The sequence below is a fragment of the Poeciliopsis prolifica genome, unplaced genomic scaffold (assembly GCF_027474105.1).
Source record: "Poeciliopsis prolifica strain line A6 unplaced genomic scaffold, Auburn_PproV2 SCAFFOLD040, whole genome shotgun sequence".
Lineage (NCBI taxonomy): Eukaryota > Metazoa > Chordata > Actinopteri > Cyprinodontiformes > Poeciliidae > Poeciliopsis > Poeciliopsis prolifica.
Genome location: NW_026562415.1, coordinates 4,039,586 through 4,055,544, shown reverse-complemented (window position 1 = coordinate 4,055,544; position 15,959 = coordinate 4,039,586). Strand labels below are relative to the sequence as shown.

The 15,959-nt window shown below is 39.3% G+C and overlaps 1 protein-coding gene across 4 annotated transcripts in view; it reads left to right on the top strand.

The window, feature by feature from the left end:
* grm8a (glutamate receptor, metabotropic 8a) overlaps positions 1-15,959 on the top strand; it is a 224,189-nt gene that overhangs the window by 75,663 nt on the left and 132,567 nt on the right. For all 4 annotated transcript variants that reach the window (XM_055054646.1, XM_055054645.1, XM_055054648.1 and 1 more), the window contains one exon: positions 13,457-13,673. In XM_055054646.1, coding sequence (XP_054910621.1) covers positions 13,457-13,673 — 217 coding nt within the window. The remainder of the gene's footprint in view (positions 1-13,456; positions 13,674-15,959) is intronic.

The window sequence follows — 15,959 nt, the reverse complement described above, 5'->3', positions numbered from 1 at the left end:
ACAGCAGCCGTTTAGCTCCATTTCTGCACAGCAGACTAAGTTACACAAAACCAGCTTATCTCACCAGTTGTCAAAATAGGCAAAAAATAAATCCCTTAAATTCAGAGTATTAAAAAAAATTGCAATAGTAAAAGGGACCAAATCACCCACTCCACATAGGAACTGGAGAAAGCTGCATTTTCTCCGGCTTCTCTCTAAATTGTTCTCAAACCACAGGATTTGTCTAAAACCCCTGTACGCCTTCATATCTGCAAAGCGCATTCTTTCAACATATAAACATGCTTAAAGGTTCTCTAGAAATACATCATATTTGCGTGATTGAAATTTATTGAATTCATCAGGTACAGCTAGCTTGTGGAGGCTCTTTTTTCTGCCGAAAACCCTCTTGTGGAAATAGCCACTGACTAAAGATTACAAATTTCTTTCAATATTAAACAAACAAACAAAAGATCTGTTTCTCTTCTGTGGACTTTAAGTGTGAACCTTTAATGTATTGGGATTAGTGTTAGAGGATTTCAAATTGAAAAATTGAATAAAATAATATGACCTTCTATATTAGATGCACAGTTATAGGGACGGCCAGTGTCTGTTTCACTGCTAACCTGTAGGTGGGTGCTCACAAATGGCCGTTTAGTTATGCTTGGGAGCACAAGAAGTAGACGAGCAGAAAGTCTCGCCATCTGCTGCGCCGCTGTTTGAATCTCGAAACAAATGTTAGAATGTCAGAGTGCATTTGTGCTTTTCCCCTACTCTGTGAAGACACTGGGACTGCTGTGGCAACAGGCTGTTAGGTTCTGCAAATTAGACTGGGTTTAATCAGCGTCACAACAAACACTTGTGGGGGTTCATCTCATCTGCCTCCGCACAACACAAGATGTGAAGGAAACTCACCTTCTTACTGGGATTTTAGCGGTGTGCCTCGGTTTTCAGAGTTGTTTAGTTTCAACACAGCACATGAGTAAGGATCTCTAAGCTGAAATGTTTTCTAATTTCTTCGTGTGCTTGGCTGGAACACTAAAGCTTAATGAGTTTGAATGCGGAAATGGGTGCCGCCATTTTCAATTCTCCTCTGTGTTAACTCAACTGAATTAAAGCGGCGGTCTTTACTGTGCAGTCTTAAAATTTAAACCTTCACTAAGGTTGTGGAGCTGAGCAGACCAGGAGAATAGAGAGTTATACAAACAGTGATAGGAAGATACAAAGTGATTTTAGCAGCTAGTGGTTGCTCTACATTATACTCACACGGCAGTGATTGCAATTGTTTAGAACTGATTTTAAAAAGTTGCTTGAACAGATATCTCCAAGTTTCAGTTGCAAAATTCAAACAGTACAGTCAAAAGATATGAAAAGCATAAATCCAGCCTGCCTTTTAACAACCACTCAGGCTGGTGGTTGTTGAATGACGGTGTGGGAGAAATTTGTCTTTGCTCACCATACGCCCTTTTCTACCAATTCCTCGTTGTTTAATCTCCAAACGTCTGTCTTTGCCGATTATGTCCATCCCTTAATGACCACAGTCTGCCCTTCTTGTCATGTCTAAGAGGATTATGCATCATTTCACAAATCTCAAATCATCACAAATGACTTTTTGGTACACGACTATAACTTCACTGCAGTCACGTCTGTTTTTATCTCTGGGCATGGACTCGTGTTAAAACAAAATGTCACCTTAAACTAACAGGTTTTATTGAAATTACGTTTGCCATCGATTCAGCTTTGTAAATTGTGAGTGTGTTTATTTCGGTCTTTCCAGTGCACAATACTGTTCAATAAAGGGGTGGGGATAATTGTTTTTAATGATTTTTTTCTTTTATGTGCACAATAAACATAACAAAAGCAACTGGTTCAGATGGGATGGGGAAATAATCTTGCAGGGAACTACATTACATTTTTATCTCATACAGTCATCTTGTTTATGATGAGCTTTGGTTTGTCTCTTTGTGCACTGCTCTGGTGTTAAAAATACATATAGTGCAGCAGGAAAATCAGCAAACTTTTTAAACTCTTCCAGTTATAAGTTTCCAAAGTAACATACAAAATATGACTGAAGTAGCCACCTGCTGGGCTAATGGTTGAGCTCAGACGGGAGCCTGCAAACGGAGACGAAGCAAAACAAATCACGCATGCATAACAAGGTCAGGAGTTCCGCCTCCCCCACAGTAACTCAAAACACGCACCCATTTTAATCAAAACAATTGCTTATTATGATTGAGTTTTGCATGGGAGCATGTGAGAGTGTATTTTGTCCCGCTCTCTGTAAAGTTTGGCATTTTTGATTTTCCTAACAACTTGCATCCAACACTCCCCCCCAGCAGCATGTTTCAGTGATACCCAAAGACTTCCTATTGTAGGCCCTCATTTGCTGCTAAGTTGTTTTTCATTAAGCAGATTGTAAGTGCTTTCCTCGCAGGTCTGCTGGCGTATTGCATGATGTATGAGGCTCATTTTAGAGTTCAGCAATGGGAATACATGCCTAATGGGTTTGATACAAGGGAATACCTTCAGTAAAAATCAAACTTCCTTTGATTCAAACCTCTCTAACTCCCGCAGGTTTTGTTCCCTGGTTTTGTGTATGCACCAACCACTCCAATAAAAAAATAAAAAAATCCTTAGCTGTTTTGACTTGACATTTATGGTTCCAGGTGCATTGCGTCACCAAAAGAACGAAAATGCAATCGAGCACAGGACTTGCAGGGTCGTATGGCAATTTTGTGCAACTACCGGGAAATCTAAAATCTGAAGAAGTGTTCAAACATAAGAATGCAATCAATCTATATTTTTATCTCTCTAAGTCTCCATCAAACGGGGGCAAATGCACAGCAAAGGACAAATCGTACAAACACAAAAAACGAAATGCGACAAATAAACGCTACGAAAGAAAAAATGGCGCGATTAAAGAAAATGGAACCAAAAATCTACAATCCACAAAGCAAATGCTAACGCTAAATGCTACAACTAGAGACAAAACGCTGCAATCATCTGTTTGGAACATTCATGTGTTTGCAGAGCGTTTCTATGCTGCAGATTTACACCTGTCAGCTCAGGTCGCCAACGGTGGCCTACAACATAAAAAATAGCAGCTCAACTAAAATACTGGCTCACTACTAATGTTATTTCGCCATGATTCTGGTTAAGTGGTCATCTGAAGAACTGTTGCCTTTCTGTGACTTTGAACTTGTCTGTCCCTTTCTCATCCAACATCAACTTGCAGTGAGCCAGTAGTTTCAGAAATGCCCAGAGTGACACTTCTTACCACTTTCAGCCATTTTGATGGCCTGTCCTTTCTAGTTTGATGAGATCTCATGAGTGTTCGGATACCTAAACACATTATGTTGCCGCCCTATTACTGGCGTATTCTCTATTTTTGATAATTGTAAAGTTGATGAAGTGGCTGGTGGATTAGTACATTACTGGCAAAGTCAAATTTAAATTCCCCTCAAATTTATTTAGGTCATTGAGAAATACCAGCTTGGAGGACTGAATCCAGTACATGTCATGTTCCTTTGGTGTATGTTTGGGAGCTAATTTGATGTGTCAGGCTGTCTTTGGCATTTCAGGCATGTCATAGAGAGAAGATGGTTGCCTACATGTGTCATGGCAGGTTTGCTGTACAAAAAGGACATCTGAAAATGGTATCCTATTTGTGTGGTGGCTCGTAGATGTATTAGAGCATGTTTGACAGCCGGTCGCCTGTAGATGTATGCAAGCGAGGTGGAAGACCTAAAACTCGTAGCACCTAAGGGCAGCAAAGGTCATCCACCTTGTGATCCCCTGTGAGATTCAGACAAATGACCCATAAGCACCTCTAGTTCACGCCAAATTTGCTTAGGCTTGCCTGTTGCGCGCTGGACAGTGTTCATAGTTGACTGTTAATCCATTTTGTGTGTTTTTTGGTCTGGGAGTGGTAACATTACATTTTTACTGCTAAAAACAATCTTCGAAAATACAATATGATTAATTTTGTAATTGTCAGGGTCCCAATTTGTTTTTTTTTAAATTTTATTTCTATGAACAAAAAACTAAATGAATAAATTGTGGAGGGCTCCCTGTTGGTCAGGGGCCCCTAGAATTGTCATAACTTTGCCCCTGGTGGTAATATCCACACACTGGGTATGCAGACACACCCAGCCTCCAAAACACCATCAGGGCAGAAACCAAAGCACCGAGGTCCCAAGCTCTATTTCATTCCCCCTAGACCCTCAGACCCTTATCCCAGTCAACCCCCTTGACTGCCCCAAGTACACAGCCTCAACCCAAAGTGCCACCTCCATGCTGGACCCACCGCCACCCAAGGGCAGCACACAGATGTCCAGCGTGCCTAGAGACAACACTGTCTCTCTGCCAGCATGCTTGAAGAGACTCTTAGTCATTTAGATTATTTGGGCTGCTTCATTTTCACAGTCATGTCAGAAAGGTTTAAATAACAGGAGGACACACTCCTCGTTTTAAGTACTACTAAAAGGTGTTCAATGGTTTGGAACAATAGGATGATTTTTTATTTCTTTTTCCTGAGTAGGCAGCTGGTTTGTGTGTTTTTGAATTTCTTGTGCAGCCCTTGTGTATAATTACTAAATTTGTATTCAGGGCATTCAGAGTTGGGTGGTAACAGATGGGTATTTGTTCTGTGTGTGCCAGTCGGTGTTGATTTCAGTGAGTTAGATACAGTGCTGTGAAAGTGAGTGTGTACGGTAGTGTGAGAAGGAAAATAATGATTTATCAATAGTTATATTAAAGGCTTTAGCCTCAGCTGCCTGCTTCTTGTCCTTTCTTGGTTCATATTTCTCCACTGCGTGACAAACTCAGCCCTAAACCCTCAGTCAAAGTTTGTAAGGCGATGTATTTTCCAGCGAACCCTCTGACCTTGTCTCCTTCCCAGCCACAGCAGGCAGGGATGCATTTCCAGATCCGTAAATCTTTCTGTTGCTACTTTTATTGAGGTTCCTCTTGGAAGTTTAACTGATCTGATTCAGTGGGTTGGTGTTGCATCTTGCGTCTTTTGCCTCAACATTAGATCCCCCCTCTCTCCAGTCAAGCGTCTCTCAACGGGCCAGTTTAAAATCGCATTTAAACAACTTGATTGCATTGCTGTTCAAGAATGAGCACTCTACAAATTGTCAAATATTTGGATGGACGTCGAGGTTGGACTGAAGTGGATCTGTAATTAGTCAATACTTTCTTTCCAGTGGCTTGTAATGTCTCCAAGGTGATCCTCCTCCTCCTCAATTAGAGGTAACCCTCGTGCCGTCGAATTGCAGAGTCTACTTGCAAGTTTCACACAAAAGCCACATTAGACTAATTATTGGTTTTAAAATTTGCCTGTGATTACCTGCAAATGTGGGGAAAAAAGCATTCTCAGGTCCGAACTGGCAGCTGATTTTATCACATTTTACAAATCAGTCGCAACAAGCATGAATCAAAGGCTCTAAGACAAAAAAAACATTGAGAAAAAAACTTTAAATCCTAACTGATCAATTTTGAGAATTATATATCAAGACTATTTCATCTCAATATGAAATAGACTATAAACATAGTCCGAGTTTATTGCGTAAATGTAGTATTGTGTTAATCAACCTCTTATATTGTCACACAGTGGTGTGTTTTGTTTTTAATTGTAAGTGTAAAGTTTTTTCTTTACCTATGCTAAGGAAAATAATTCTTAAGTTATAGTTAAGTGTAACAAAACATCACCAGACAATCTCTCCATCGCCGCCATGTTTGAATGTAGATCAAATTGTGATGGATTATTTTTTAGATATTTACTTTATGTTGAGCTTCTGCTTAGAAGAGTCTTGGTTGTACAGGACCAGTATCACTCAGCCCTGGATGTATCTTGTGAAATGTATCCCATATTTCCACAATTGTTTTATGTGTCTTTTCACATTTTTCCCATTATACTTCAAATCTTTATTTAAAAAAAAAAAGTTTTTTGTCTTTACTCAACTAATCTTGGTCAGATTTTGGCTTTCACAGAAGTGTGAATTTTCAACACAGTTCATAAAATATATTCATACATTTTAAAAAGATAATAGTGAATAATGGTTTCCTTTACTTTTTTAAATTTAAAAAAGTGAAATGAAAACATTAAATAGACTCTAAGCACAAAAGAACGGTGAAATAATTATTGGGAACAATTCACTCTGTCAGGTTTAGACTCCATTTCCTAACGTAGTTTTGATTTCAAAGACACAAACGGGTTGCCTTCTTTACTTACTCCTACTCCTAGGTGTTATATAAGCCATTTTGATGCATCCTTTAAGGATTGAGCATTGCAGATAATGGCTATTTAATGGGCTGCTAACATTTGAAGTCAGTTTTCAGAGGCAAAGTAGACGGGGTGTAAAGCGGTCTTGCTGGGCGAGTCCCATGGCTTCGGTGGTGAAGCATTATCACCATCAGACCTTCTCGGTTACAATCTGCCACTGAAGAGCTCCTGGGAATTAATGGCTCGCTGGGCCATTAATTCACTTGCTCGCTTATACATAAGTCTGCGAGATAAAAACTGGCTAAGAGACCTTAGACAACCATCGATTCAGTTCATTATCTGTGTCGTAAGCTCTCTACACTTTAACACATCCGAGTGTACATGACGGCGTTCATAAATTACACCATCAAGATGAAACATGGCAGCCCTGTTTGTCTTGCTTTGCTTTTGCTTCTTCCTGAAAACATGAAAAGACCAGGAAAATGTGACCAGGAATGCATGGAGGTTTTGGATGAATTTTAAAATGTACTCCATGACTTATTCTTTTGTTCTGCCATTTTTTATTTTATTTTTTTGAAGTTTCCGCTTTTGAAAACCTTTGTTTCTGCCTTTGCTGAAATCAGTCTCCCTTCTGTTCATTTGTGCCGCTTTTTGTGTCGCTTTTCTATTTCCTTTTTTCATCTTCCATCGGCGTCGGTTCTTTTCGTCTCAACCTTTTAGCACGCTTAAACAAGGCCCTTGTTTAATTTCAGTGACTTTTTACTTCCATCTGTTTTTCCTGGAACTCGTGTCACTTTACCAAATCCTCTGTTTGTGTTGCACCAATTATCTCCATTTCCTCTCCTTCAGTTTCTTCATCTTTCATCTCTATCTCCCTTTGCCTTTCTCTGTTGGATGTTTCCTCTCATAGACTTTTTGTTTTCTTTTTCCTCATCAGTCCCCTTTTCTTCCCTTTTGTCCCATGCCTCCTCTTTTGTCTTTATGCTTTTGCTAAACATCCCCTCATTAGTTCTCTCGCATCTGTTTCAATGATATATTTTTTCTTCTTCCCTATCGCTTTCTTTTACACTTTGCTTTGACGAGATGATTGTCGTTCACCTGTGCTGTCTTTTCTCTTGTTTTTTTTATTTATTTTCTCAGAAGTTTTTGTTTTTAAAACGTTGTTCCTCTTCTTATTCTTCCTCTGCATGCAGATTTGCTGACGCCTTCACGGCTCGTCGAGTCAATGCCTCGTTTCTCCTCTGAAGTGATTCAATTAAGTTACTTCCTATTGAAAAGTTTTACTCTGCCAAAAATCCGCTCAAAAGATGTTTTGGTATTTGATAGCCATGAGTAGAACAGTAATCAAGTCTGTTTTGGATTAAGTAAATATAATTAAAACAAAAAACAAATGCAAGTTATTAGTTCCTACATTAAAAACAAGAAAATATTTTTTTAAAGCTTCTAAATATTAAATATTCTCCATTTCAGAGGCGTACACCTCTTGAAGCATTTAACATTGAGCTGCAGGAAAATTGGGACATTTAACGATGGTGATTTACTTTTATTTTCTTCTACTTTCACCATTCACTTCATTTATCCTCACTTTACTCTAATCTTTCTTTCTATCTTTTTTTATTTCTTGTATTTGGTGCACTGGCTGAGGTAGACTCCGGCTAAATTTGCCTCCTTCACCCATTTGACAAAATGTACCCAAGGCAGGAACAAATCGACTCCCTGTGGCAGATTGCTACTTTTCATGCTTGAAAATAGTTGGGTGGGGAAAAACAACTGAAAGTGCAAAAGTATGAAATTGAGAAGGAGTGAGATGACAAGCAGCCACTCAGGTATAGCAACAGTCTGTAACTTTGAGTCTTATGCCTCCTGTCATAACAAACACACAAAGCAATGCCTAAATGGTGCACATACTGGTAAAATAAGACATTTGTGTAATGGATTTACAATTCCCGTCGAGATCGATCAAGATGGAAATCAGCCTATTCTGGTCATCAATTTTATATAAAACCAACTCTCTTCTATGTCACTAAAAGCACTTTAGTGGACAAACCCTGCAAGACAATGTGCAAGGCATTTTTAAACAGAAAGTTAAAAAAAAATTAAATGAGATGTTGAAAAGTATTCACTTTAGTTGGGAAATATATGTTTGCCTTTGCAGCATAGTAAGTTTCCAACCCATTTATCTCACATGTTCTCAAAACTATTGCAATAGAACATTAATGGGAAAAAGAAATTGTGATTGTGTGGGATCTTGGAAGACAGTTTTTCTCTTGTCTGGTCTAAGGCAGCATGTGACTTTTTTTTTAAGTATTTACTTACTTCCCTGTTTTTGGGTTATGATGTTTTGCATTTCATTCCCACCACACCAAGACCCTCAAACACTCCAGACACCCGTGCGGTGGGGATAATTTGTGCAGCGCAATTATTTTTAAAATTGAAAATAGAGACAGATGGACTTGGGGACAGACAGTGGGGGGAACTGATGGTAGAATCTCGCCACAGCCATCTTCTGTTGGGTAAATCGGCTAGATAACATTCCTCAGTGCCAGTCCTCGTCTCATTAAATGGGAACTAGCGCTGGCTATTAAAGGGCTGAGTCAAATTTTGAGCATGCAAACAATTCTTCAAACCGACTGAGATCAATTTGCAGTGTGTGCGCCTGCAATAAGTGCGGCGAAGTTTTCCGATTTATCATTCCTTGTGCAGCCTGGGTGAAACGTTTTATGGTCATTGCAGGTTTTTCGTAAAACCTGCCAACCGTGTGCATTTGCATGCGTTTTTAAATCCACATTTAAAACAAAGAAATCCCATGTGTTCACATTCAGCAATCGGTGCACCTGACTCAAAGCGAGCGTTTCGGTGTAACAGCTCAGAAACGACACGTGTTCCTCCACCCGACTGTATGTCTGAGATACAGAGGCAATGTGTACGTGTAAAGCATCAGGGTTAATTAGCATCACTCCACTGCCATCTATCAACCTAATGCTCAGTCTCTGGCCCTTGACAGCTCCATTACTGCCAGACACACACGAGGGCCAGTTTGGGTCATTGTCGGGCCTCTCTGTTCGCCATACGAGAACAGTCACACTTCAAAATATCTGTTTTATGAGAATATAAGGACTGAAAGCAGCAGCAGCTGCTGCTGCACTAGCAGCAGAGATGGCTCATGGAGCTTCCAGTTATTAACTATTCAGCAGGGTTCATGAGATAAATGTCTCTGAGATACGAACAAAAAAGCCACAGACCTAGATTTGTCTTTCCTCCTCTGAAGGCACAACTCCTGCTTTTAGTTATCAGCTCGGTTCGCATGTGCAGTCCAGACTGATCTGTTCTGAACCTGTTCCCCACCACTGCCAAGACCATCACCGAATAAACGACGTAGAAATAAATGTCTACTTTGGCAGGATTTCTTGGATTAAAGGATATTGGTTTTGTTCCAAAGGTGTTCCCACTGGTGGTTCAAAAAAACATGATTGGTTATGTGAGTTATTAGTAGCAACATATACATCTGTTTTTCTTGTTGTTGTTGTTTTATTTTAACTGGACAAAATAAGATAGTTGTATTTGTGTATCATTTTTATATTGACAGAAAACATAGTCTGCTCCTTCGTTGCTTAAAGGGGAATAGATTTCCATTTTTATGGATGAGAGAAGTCGACTTCATGTTTTTACTGTGATTAATTTATAATTAATTTACTTAATTTAGACAGGATGTTGTATTCAGTGAAAACGACACTACATGAAATCAGTTTTTTTTTCATTATTTCTTGGGCTTACCAACAAACTGTGATTTGTCATTTTACATGCTTGTAATACACAGAGTGATGGATCTTTATGAATAGTGAAATTTCAGCATAGTTGGTATTGCAAACAATCATCATGCATGTAAATAAACAGCTTAATGAAAAATTGGCTTGACTGATCTAAAACTCATCACTGTATTAGGATATCAAGAATGTTTTTAGAAATCTTTCAAATCAACAGAAATGCTGTCGAACATCTCAAAATATATTTTTAATTACTATTCCTACATATTTTTCTTGTTTCTCTTTTTTTAAGCTATTTTTAAATACACAAGTGAAAAAACATGAATCATGAGGCATGTCTATTTCAAATACAGAGAATCTCAGGGGATTGCTTTGCTTTTGCACCCTTTCGTGGAAAATGTTACTCTTTTGCAGTTCATCTAACGTCAATTAATTAGAAATTGAGGTCTGCTTTCCTTAGAAGATTTTGATAATAAATGTTTTCTATACGTAACCACAATCTGCTCTATTCTTTGTCTGGACTAAAAAGCATTTTTTCAAAGAATATACAGAGTATCTGCTGTGCTCTCATGAAACTAAACGTAGAGTTTTGGACTGTATGATTTCAGAAGTTTGGCATAGCTCAGCAAAAGGCCTGACCAGAAAGCACAATAACATTTTATAAGAAATTTTTGAGCTGGAGTTTATTGAAGAATCATTAAAGTATCATCATCACATAATACATTGTGATATGACATTTTGTCATTATTGGTCTCCCATAGCTTCAAAAGGTTTTGCTTTGCACCAGTGTCCCCTTCTTTGGACTTTATCTTACAGCCCATTTATTCAAATGGCAACATAGATCAGCAGTTTCTCCAATAATTGTTCCAGTTTTCACTGTGCATCTAATTGACAGACTTGACCATCTGACACCGTTATCCCCGCGGCTCCGCTGAGACGAATCCGGAACGTCATTGAGCGCTGATTAAGAATCGCACAATGACACGATTACAGACAATTGTGTATCGAGACACAAAACAATACATCACCCCACTGATAAGCATGAGAGAGTGAGAAAGTGTTAATTAAAACACATCAGCCTGCTCCATTTTCTTGGATACACTTGTGATTTCCTCTCTCCCCCTCTCACATGCTCTCACACATATTCATTAGAGCAAATGGAATTAAGGGGATTGAAGGAATAATCTTCTTCCACAGCCATGTGGGGGAACCAAGCCATTAATTTCCCACCTCCAGGAGCACTTGCTTTGAAAAACCTTGTCGGTGCAGGCATTATGTTAAATATGCTCACTCCGACGGGGTTTTTGTACTTATACACATCGTGTGTGTGTGTTTCTGATTGACCATTAGATGCAGAGCTATAGGAATGTCTGCCAAGATGTTATTTTCTTGGTGCGAATGTGGATAGTATTGGGTCTAAGCCTGCAGCAGACGACACTGGATGTTACTTCATTTGCGCTCTGCTCTCTTTCTTTTACAGCTCTAGATTTTTCTTCTCTATTCAAAGTAATGTTTTGGGGAAAATAACAATAAGATGCTGCTGCGTATAGATGAGTGCGACTCTGTCTGTGGTGGTCTGTTTTCAAATTGAGGCAAGAAATAACAAAAGATCAAAGTATCAGGTTTGCCCAGGTCACTTGGTTTCTTTCTTGTAGCTGTTGTAAACAGACAAAAAAAAAACATATTCTTCCAGGAGTGCATTCAGGCCTCTTTGAAATGGATATTCATGTATTTAAATGCACACAGAGTGGGGAGAAAAATAAAAAATAGAGACGAACAGACATTAAGTCACTCCTACGAAGGCGCATGCAGTGCTGAGCCAAATGCACACAATTTGTTTCCTCAGTTGTTTCTGTCTGCCTGCATTTCTTTTGATTTGTTTATCCTAATCCTCCATGAATTATACATGCCCATCCTGGACTTTATGAAAGTTTCCAATTTTGTTCCCCTGACAGAAGAAACTAATAACAATGCTCACATGTCCTATACATGAACTCCTGAGTTCACTGAGAGGAATGAGGAACAGAGTAGAAATTTACTAAACAACAAATAAAAACAACGAGGCACAACATCTTACTGTCTCAAGTACGGGCTGAAATCCCAGGGATTCCAGACTTTTCCCAATGTTGGAAAAGTCTAGAATTTTCAGCCATCCAGGACATGGCAAAACCAAAAAAGATTTAAGCATAAAGCAACTTAGCCCATTATAATTGAAGTAACAAATAACTTGTATGAGAGCCACAACAATAAATCAGAATTTGAGGAAGTTTGTCAAGTGGAATTAGTCATTAAAACTTTTTATTGGTAGCCTAAAGGTTTTGGGAAAGTGTACCAGAGATCATCTGCTCCACTGAACCGAGCTCATATCTAAACATTTAATTTTAGATTGACTGAGAGAAACATATGTTTGAGCATTTTGGGTCTTTCAGCTTGAACACATAAAAAACTTTTTAAACCACCATTTGTTGTTCTTCGGTGGTTCCTACTTGTAGTTTCCTCGGCTTGTGGTTGCAATGAAGTGTTTGCTGTGGTCAATTTATTTCCACAATTATATTAAAAAAAACATTTTTAGGGCTATTCACACTAAGATTTATTTCCTCTGATCCAGTGGTCCTTTAATTGTGTCACACTAAGTTCACTGTAAACTAATTTGGGCTCAATATTTACATTTTTATACATAAAATGTTATCCTTCCCTCACTTTGATTTGAAGTGAATGATTAATGGCGAGTTAAAGTCTTAATTTGCTATTTATCAAACCCAGCACGGGCCAAAGCATTGATCGTGAAAGTCAGAGCCATTTAAATCTGCTTGCAGCAAAGCTCCGGAGCCATCAAAAGTCTGGCAAAATAGATCCCTAACCTTTTAAAATGGCAAGGGACAAGTGTAGACGGTGGATGGCAGAGATTTGAGATGAAGCCCGAAGGGAATAGAGACAGTGAGTGATGATCTCCAGTAACATTCCAGTCACACACACACTCACCATCTGTCTTAAACTCTTTACTCTGTAACCAACTGGATTTGCTACGTTCAGCAACTGTAATGTATTGTGTCTGCGTGTGTGTATGCGAGTGTGCGGAAGACTGATAACCGACGGCCCTGGTGTTTGTGTTGAGATTGGCAGATTAGTGTTACCCGATTGAATGCCAATGAGATGCGACTGACGTTGGTGTGCGCGATTTTGTCAACGCTGACAGGTGCAGGCCCACCTCTACTGTCCCGCTCTGTCGGGGAAAAATCTATCTGCCTGTCAGCCAATGAACACCTTCGGCCTGTTTGGTCGCCCATCAGAAGCAACACGTGTGTTTGTGTGTCATTCTGTCATTCTGTCAACTTTGTGTTGGACGTCAGTTCCGCCGTTTTCCCCCATATCTCTCCTGCTCCTTCAGATCTTCTGTGTACTTTAAACTGTCACTCATAAAACGAGTATTTAAAAAGGAAATTATGCCACTTTTTGTTTTCGTGTCATCAGAGCGCTCTTTGTTCTCCAGATCCCCCAGATCAGCTACGCCTCCACCGCACCGGAGCTGAGCGACAACAGCCGCTACGACTTCTTCTCCCGTGTGGTGCCGCCAGACTCCTACCAGGCTCAGGCCATGATGGACATCGTTACAGCGATGGAGTGGAACTACGTGTCCACGCTGGCCTCGGAGGGCAACTACGGGGAGAGCGGAGTGGAGGCCTTCGTCCAAATTTCCAGAGAAACTGGTAGGAAATTACATTTATTATAGCTTTTTTTTTTTGTCCTTCTGGGGAAAAACACCTTGACTTTTTCTTTGATATATTCTGTGCCTTGCAAATGTATTCATCCTATGTTTAAACTATGATTTTTATTGGATCTGAGACAATGGAGCAAGACAAAGTAGGGTCTTGAAAAGAATTCCTAGTTTTACATTAGGGATGCAAAATACAGTATATCACAACTTTGTCTTTAGAACATCACTGTAATTAGTATGAGGAGATGCTTTAACTGCAATATCACTGTAGTATGCATTAAGAGTTTTTGTGCATAAAAAATATTTGATGTATGCTGTGTTTATCTTCAGTGTGTTGAGTTGAGCATTGAATTTTGCTCATTTTTAGTTTTTGGCACTAAAAATGAAGCGTATGGAAGGAGCCAACAAAAAAAAGGCTCTTGACAGCATGATACTGTTAGGACACGTTTTGTTCTCAACACTTCCTGCTTTCTGCGTCTTTTTTGGGTGTCGCCCAGGTTGGAGGACACCGGGTGCTTAGCGCAGATAATCTAGTATGTTTTGCTCAATTAATTCTTAATACTGGTTGATATTTCGAAGGGCAATGTCATCCTAAGATCATAGTTTGGAAACGAAACTGCAAAAAGCAAGCTATATGTACAGTATTTTTACAGTTCCTGTTACGAGTCCTTTCCACTGATTTCTGCCATTTTTGCAGCTCTAAAAAATGAAATGTTTGCTCATTGATTTCTAAATCAATGAGCAAATGTTTGGGAATGTTTGTGAACATACATTTTAATTTTGACTAGCTTCCTTGAATCTGAAGCAAATCACCCCCACATCATGATGCTGCCACTAGCAGATGTCATAATGGAGATTGTGTGTTCAATGTGACCTGGATTGTTTTGATGGTAGTAAATGTAACGGAGGTCGTATATGCTTTTCCCTCAGCTTAACAGTTGAACACTTATCTGTGAAAATGTTATAAATACTTTGAAAGGGTCATTTTTTTGGTCTTGTTTGTGAGTTCATTAACATGACGAGACAACAGCTTTCGCCCCCAATTGCTCATTGTGCTGCACTTGTGTATAAAATGCAGCATCATGAAGAAGGTTTCATATGTTCAAAACTATGAAGTTTGTTGTGCTGATAGATGAATGGGTTCTAAGAAATCATGTGGGAAATCATAACTAATATGACAAAAACATCGGACTGTGTGAAATTAGCTAGGTAAGTTATTGAAATGAAAAAGAAAATTTCAACGACGTTCACATTTTTTGAGATGCGTCTGTGAAATGTGTTTGGGTGCATTTCAGAATAGACTTGTTTTTGTGCGTTTAAGGTCCTACTCCATCTCTTTGTTTTCTTTTACGGTCTGCATTTTTATTTTAAGGCTACACAATTTTGTTCAAGCAATAACCTCATGTTGGCAAAGTTCACTGCCATGCATTCAGTGTTTGAGAATCGAGTCTTGACCTCCTGTTCTCAGCTGAATTACATTCTCTAGTCTTTCTCCCATTGTTCCCTCCCTCTTTCTGGCTTCCACTTGTAATAAATACCACTGGATGGAAGTAAAATATTATAAAAGAGCTCTAAATGTCTCCTCTCACTGTTACATTGATATGGTGATGCTTTAATTATATCAACAAACGCAAACTAACTGAATGAGATGCACAACAGCAGAGAATAAAGCATCTTCTAATTAGTATAAGTGGTTCTTACAGTACACAGCTGCTTTATAGTGTGTGAAAAGCTCTTCTTTCTCAGTTGATTGAATCCCTGCAGCAATCTCAAGGCGGCAGGACTCATAATTAATGTGGCTTGCAGTCATGGGAGCCTTGACTCCGTTCCAAGCACTATTTCGTGTTTCTTTTTTTGACATTAATTACAGTGCAGATGTTGTTGTCACACGGTATGACATGTTGTGACCACTTGTGACATGAGATGGAGTAAAAAGTAAAATCAGCCCAGAGTGATGCTGTCATTGTCGCGTTGATCCCACTGTTCCTTTTCCTCTCATTATTGCTGTCTCCGAGGCTGGATGCAGATTCAGGCTGCTCAGTTTTTGCCACGGCGCTCTGTGCTGACGGCAGCTTTACTGTACGAACCTCTTTCAATCTGTTGTGCTCTTGCCGTGCATTTCGTATCGCAGCGTGGCAGCTCTGATGTGATCGCATGGAAGTAAAATTATAGCCTTGTCAACTCCAAAATGGACTTCAGATGTTTTGTTATGTGGACTTTAGTGGGTTATTGTGTATCAACAATGAAAGCTAGGTGAAACTTCTTGTGTTGTGGTGTG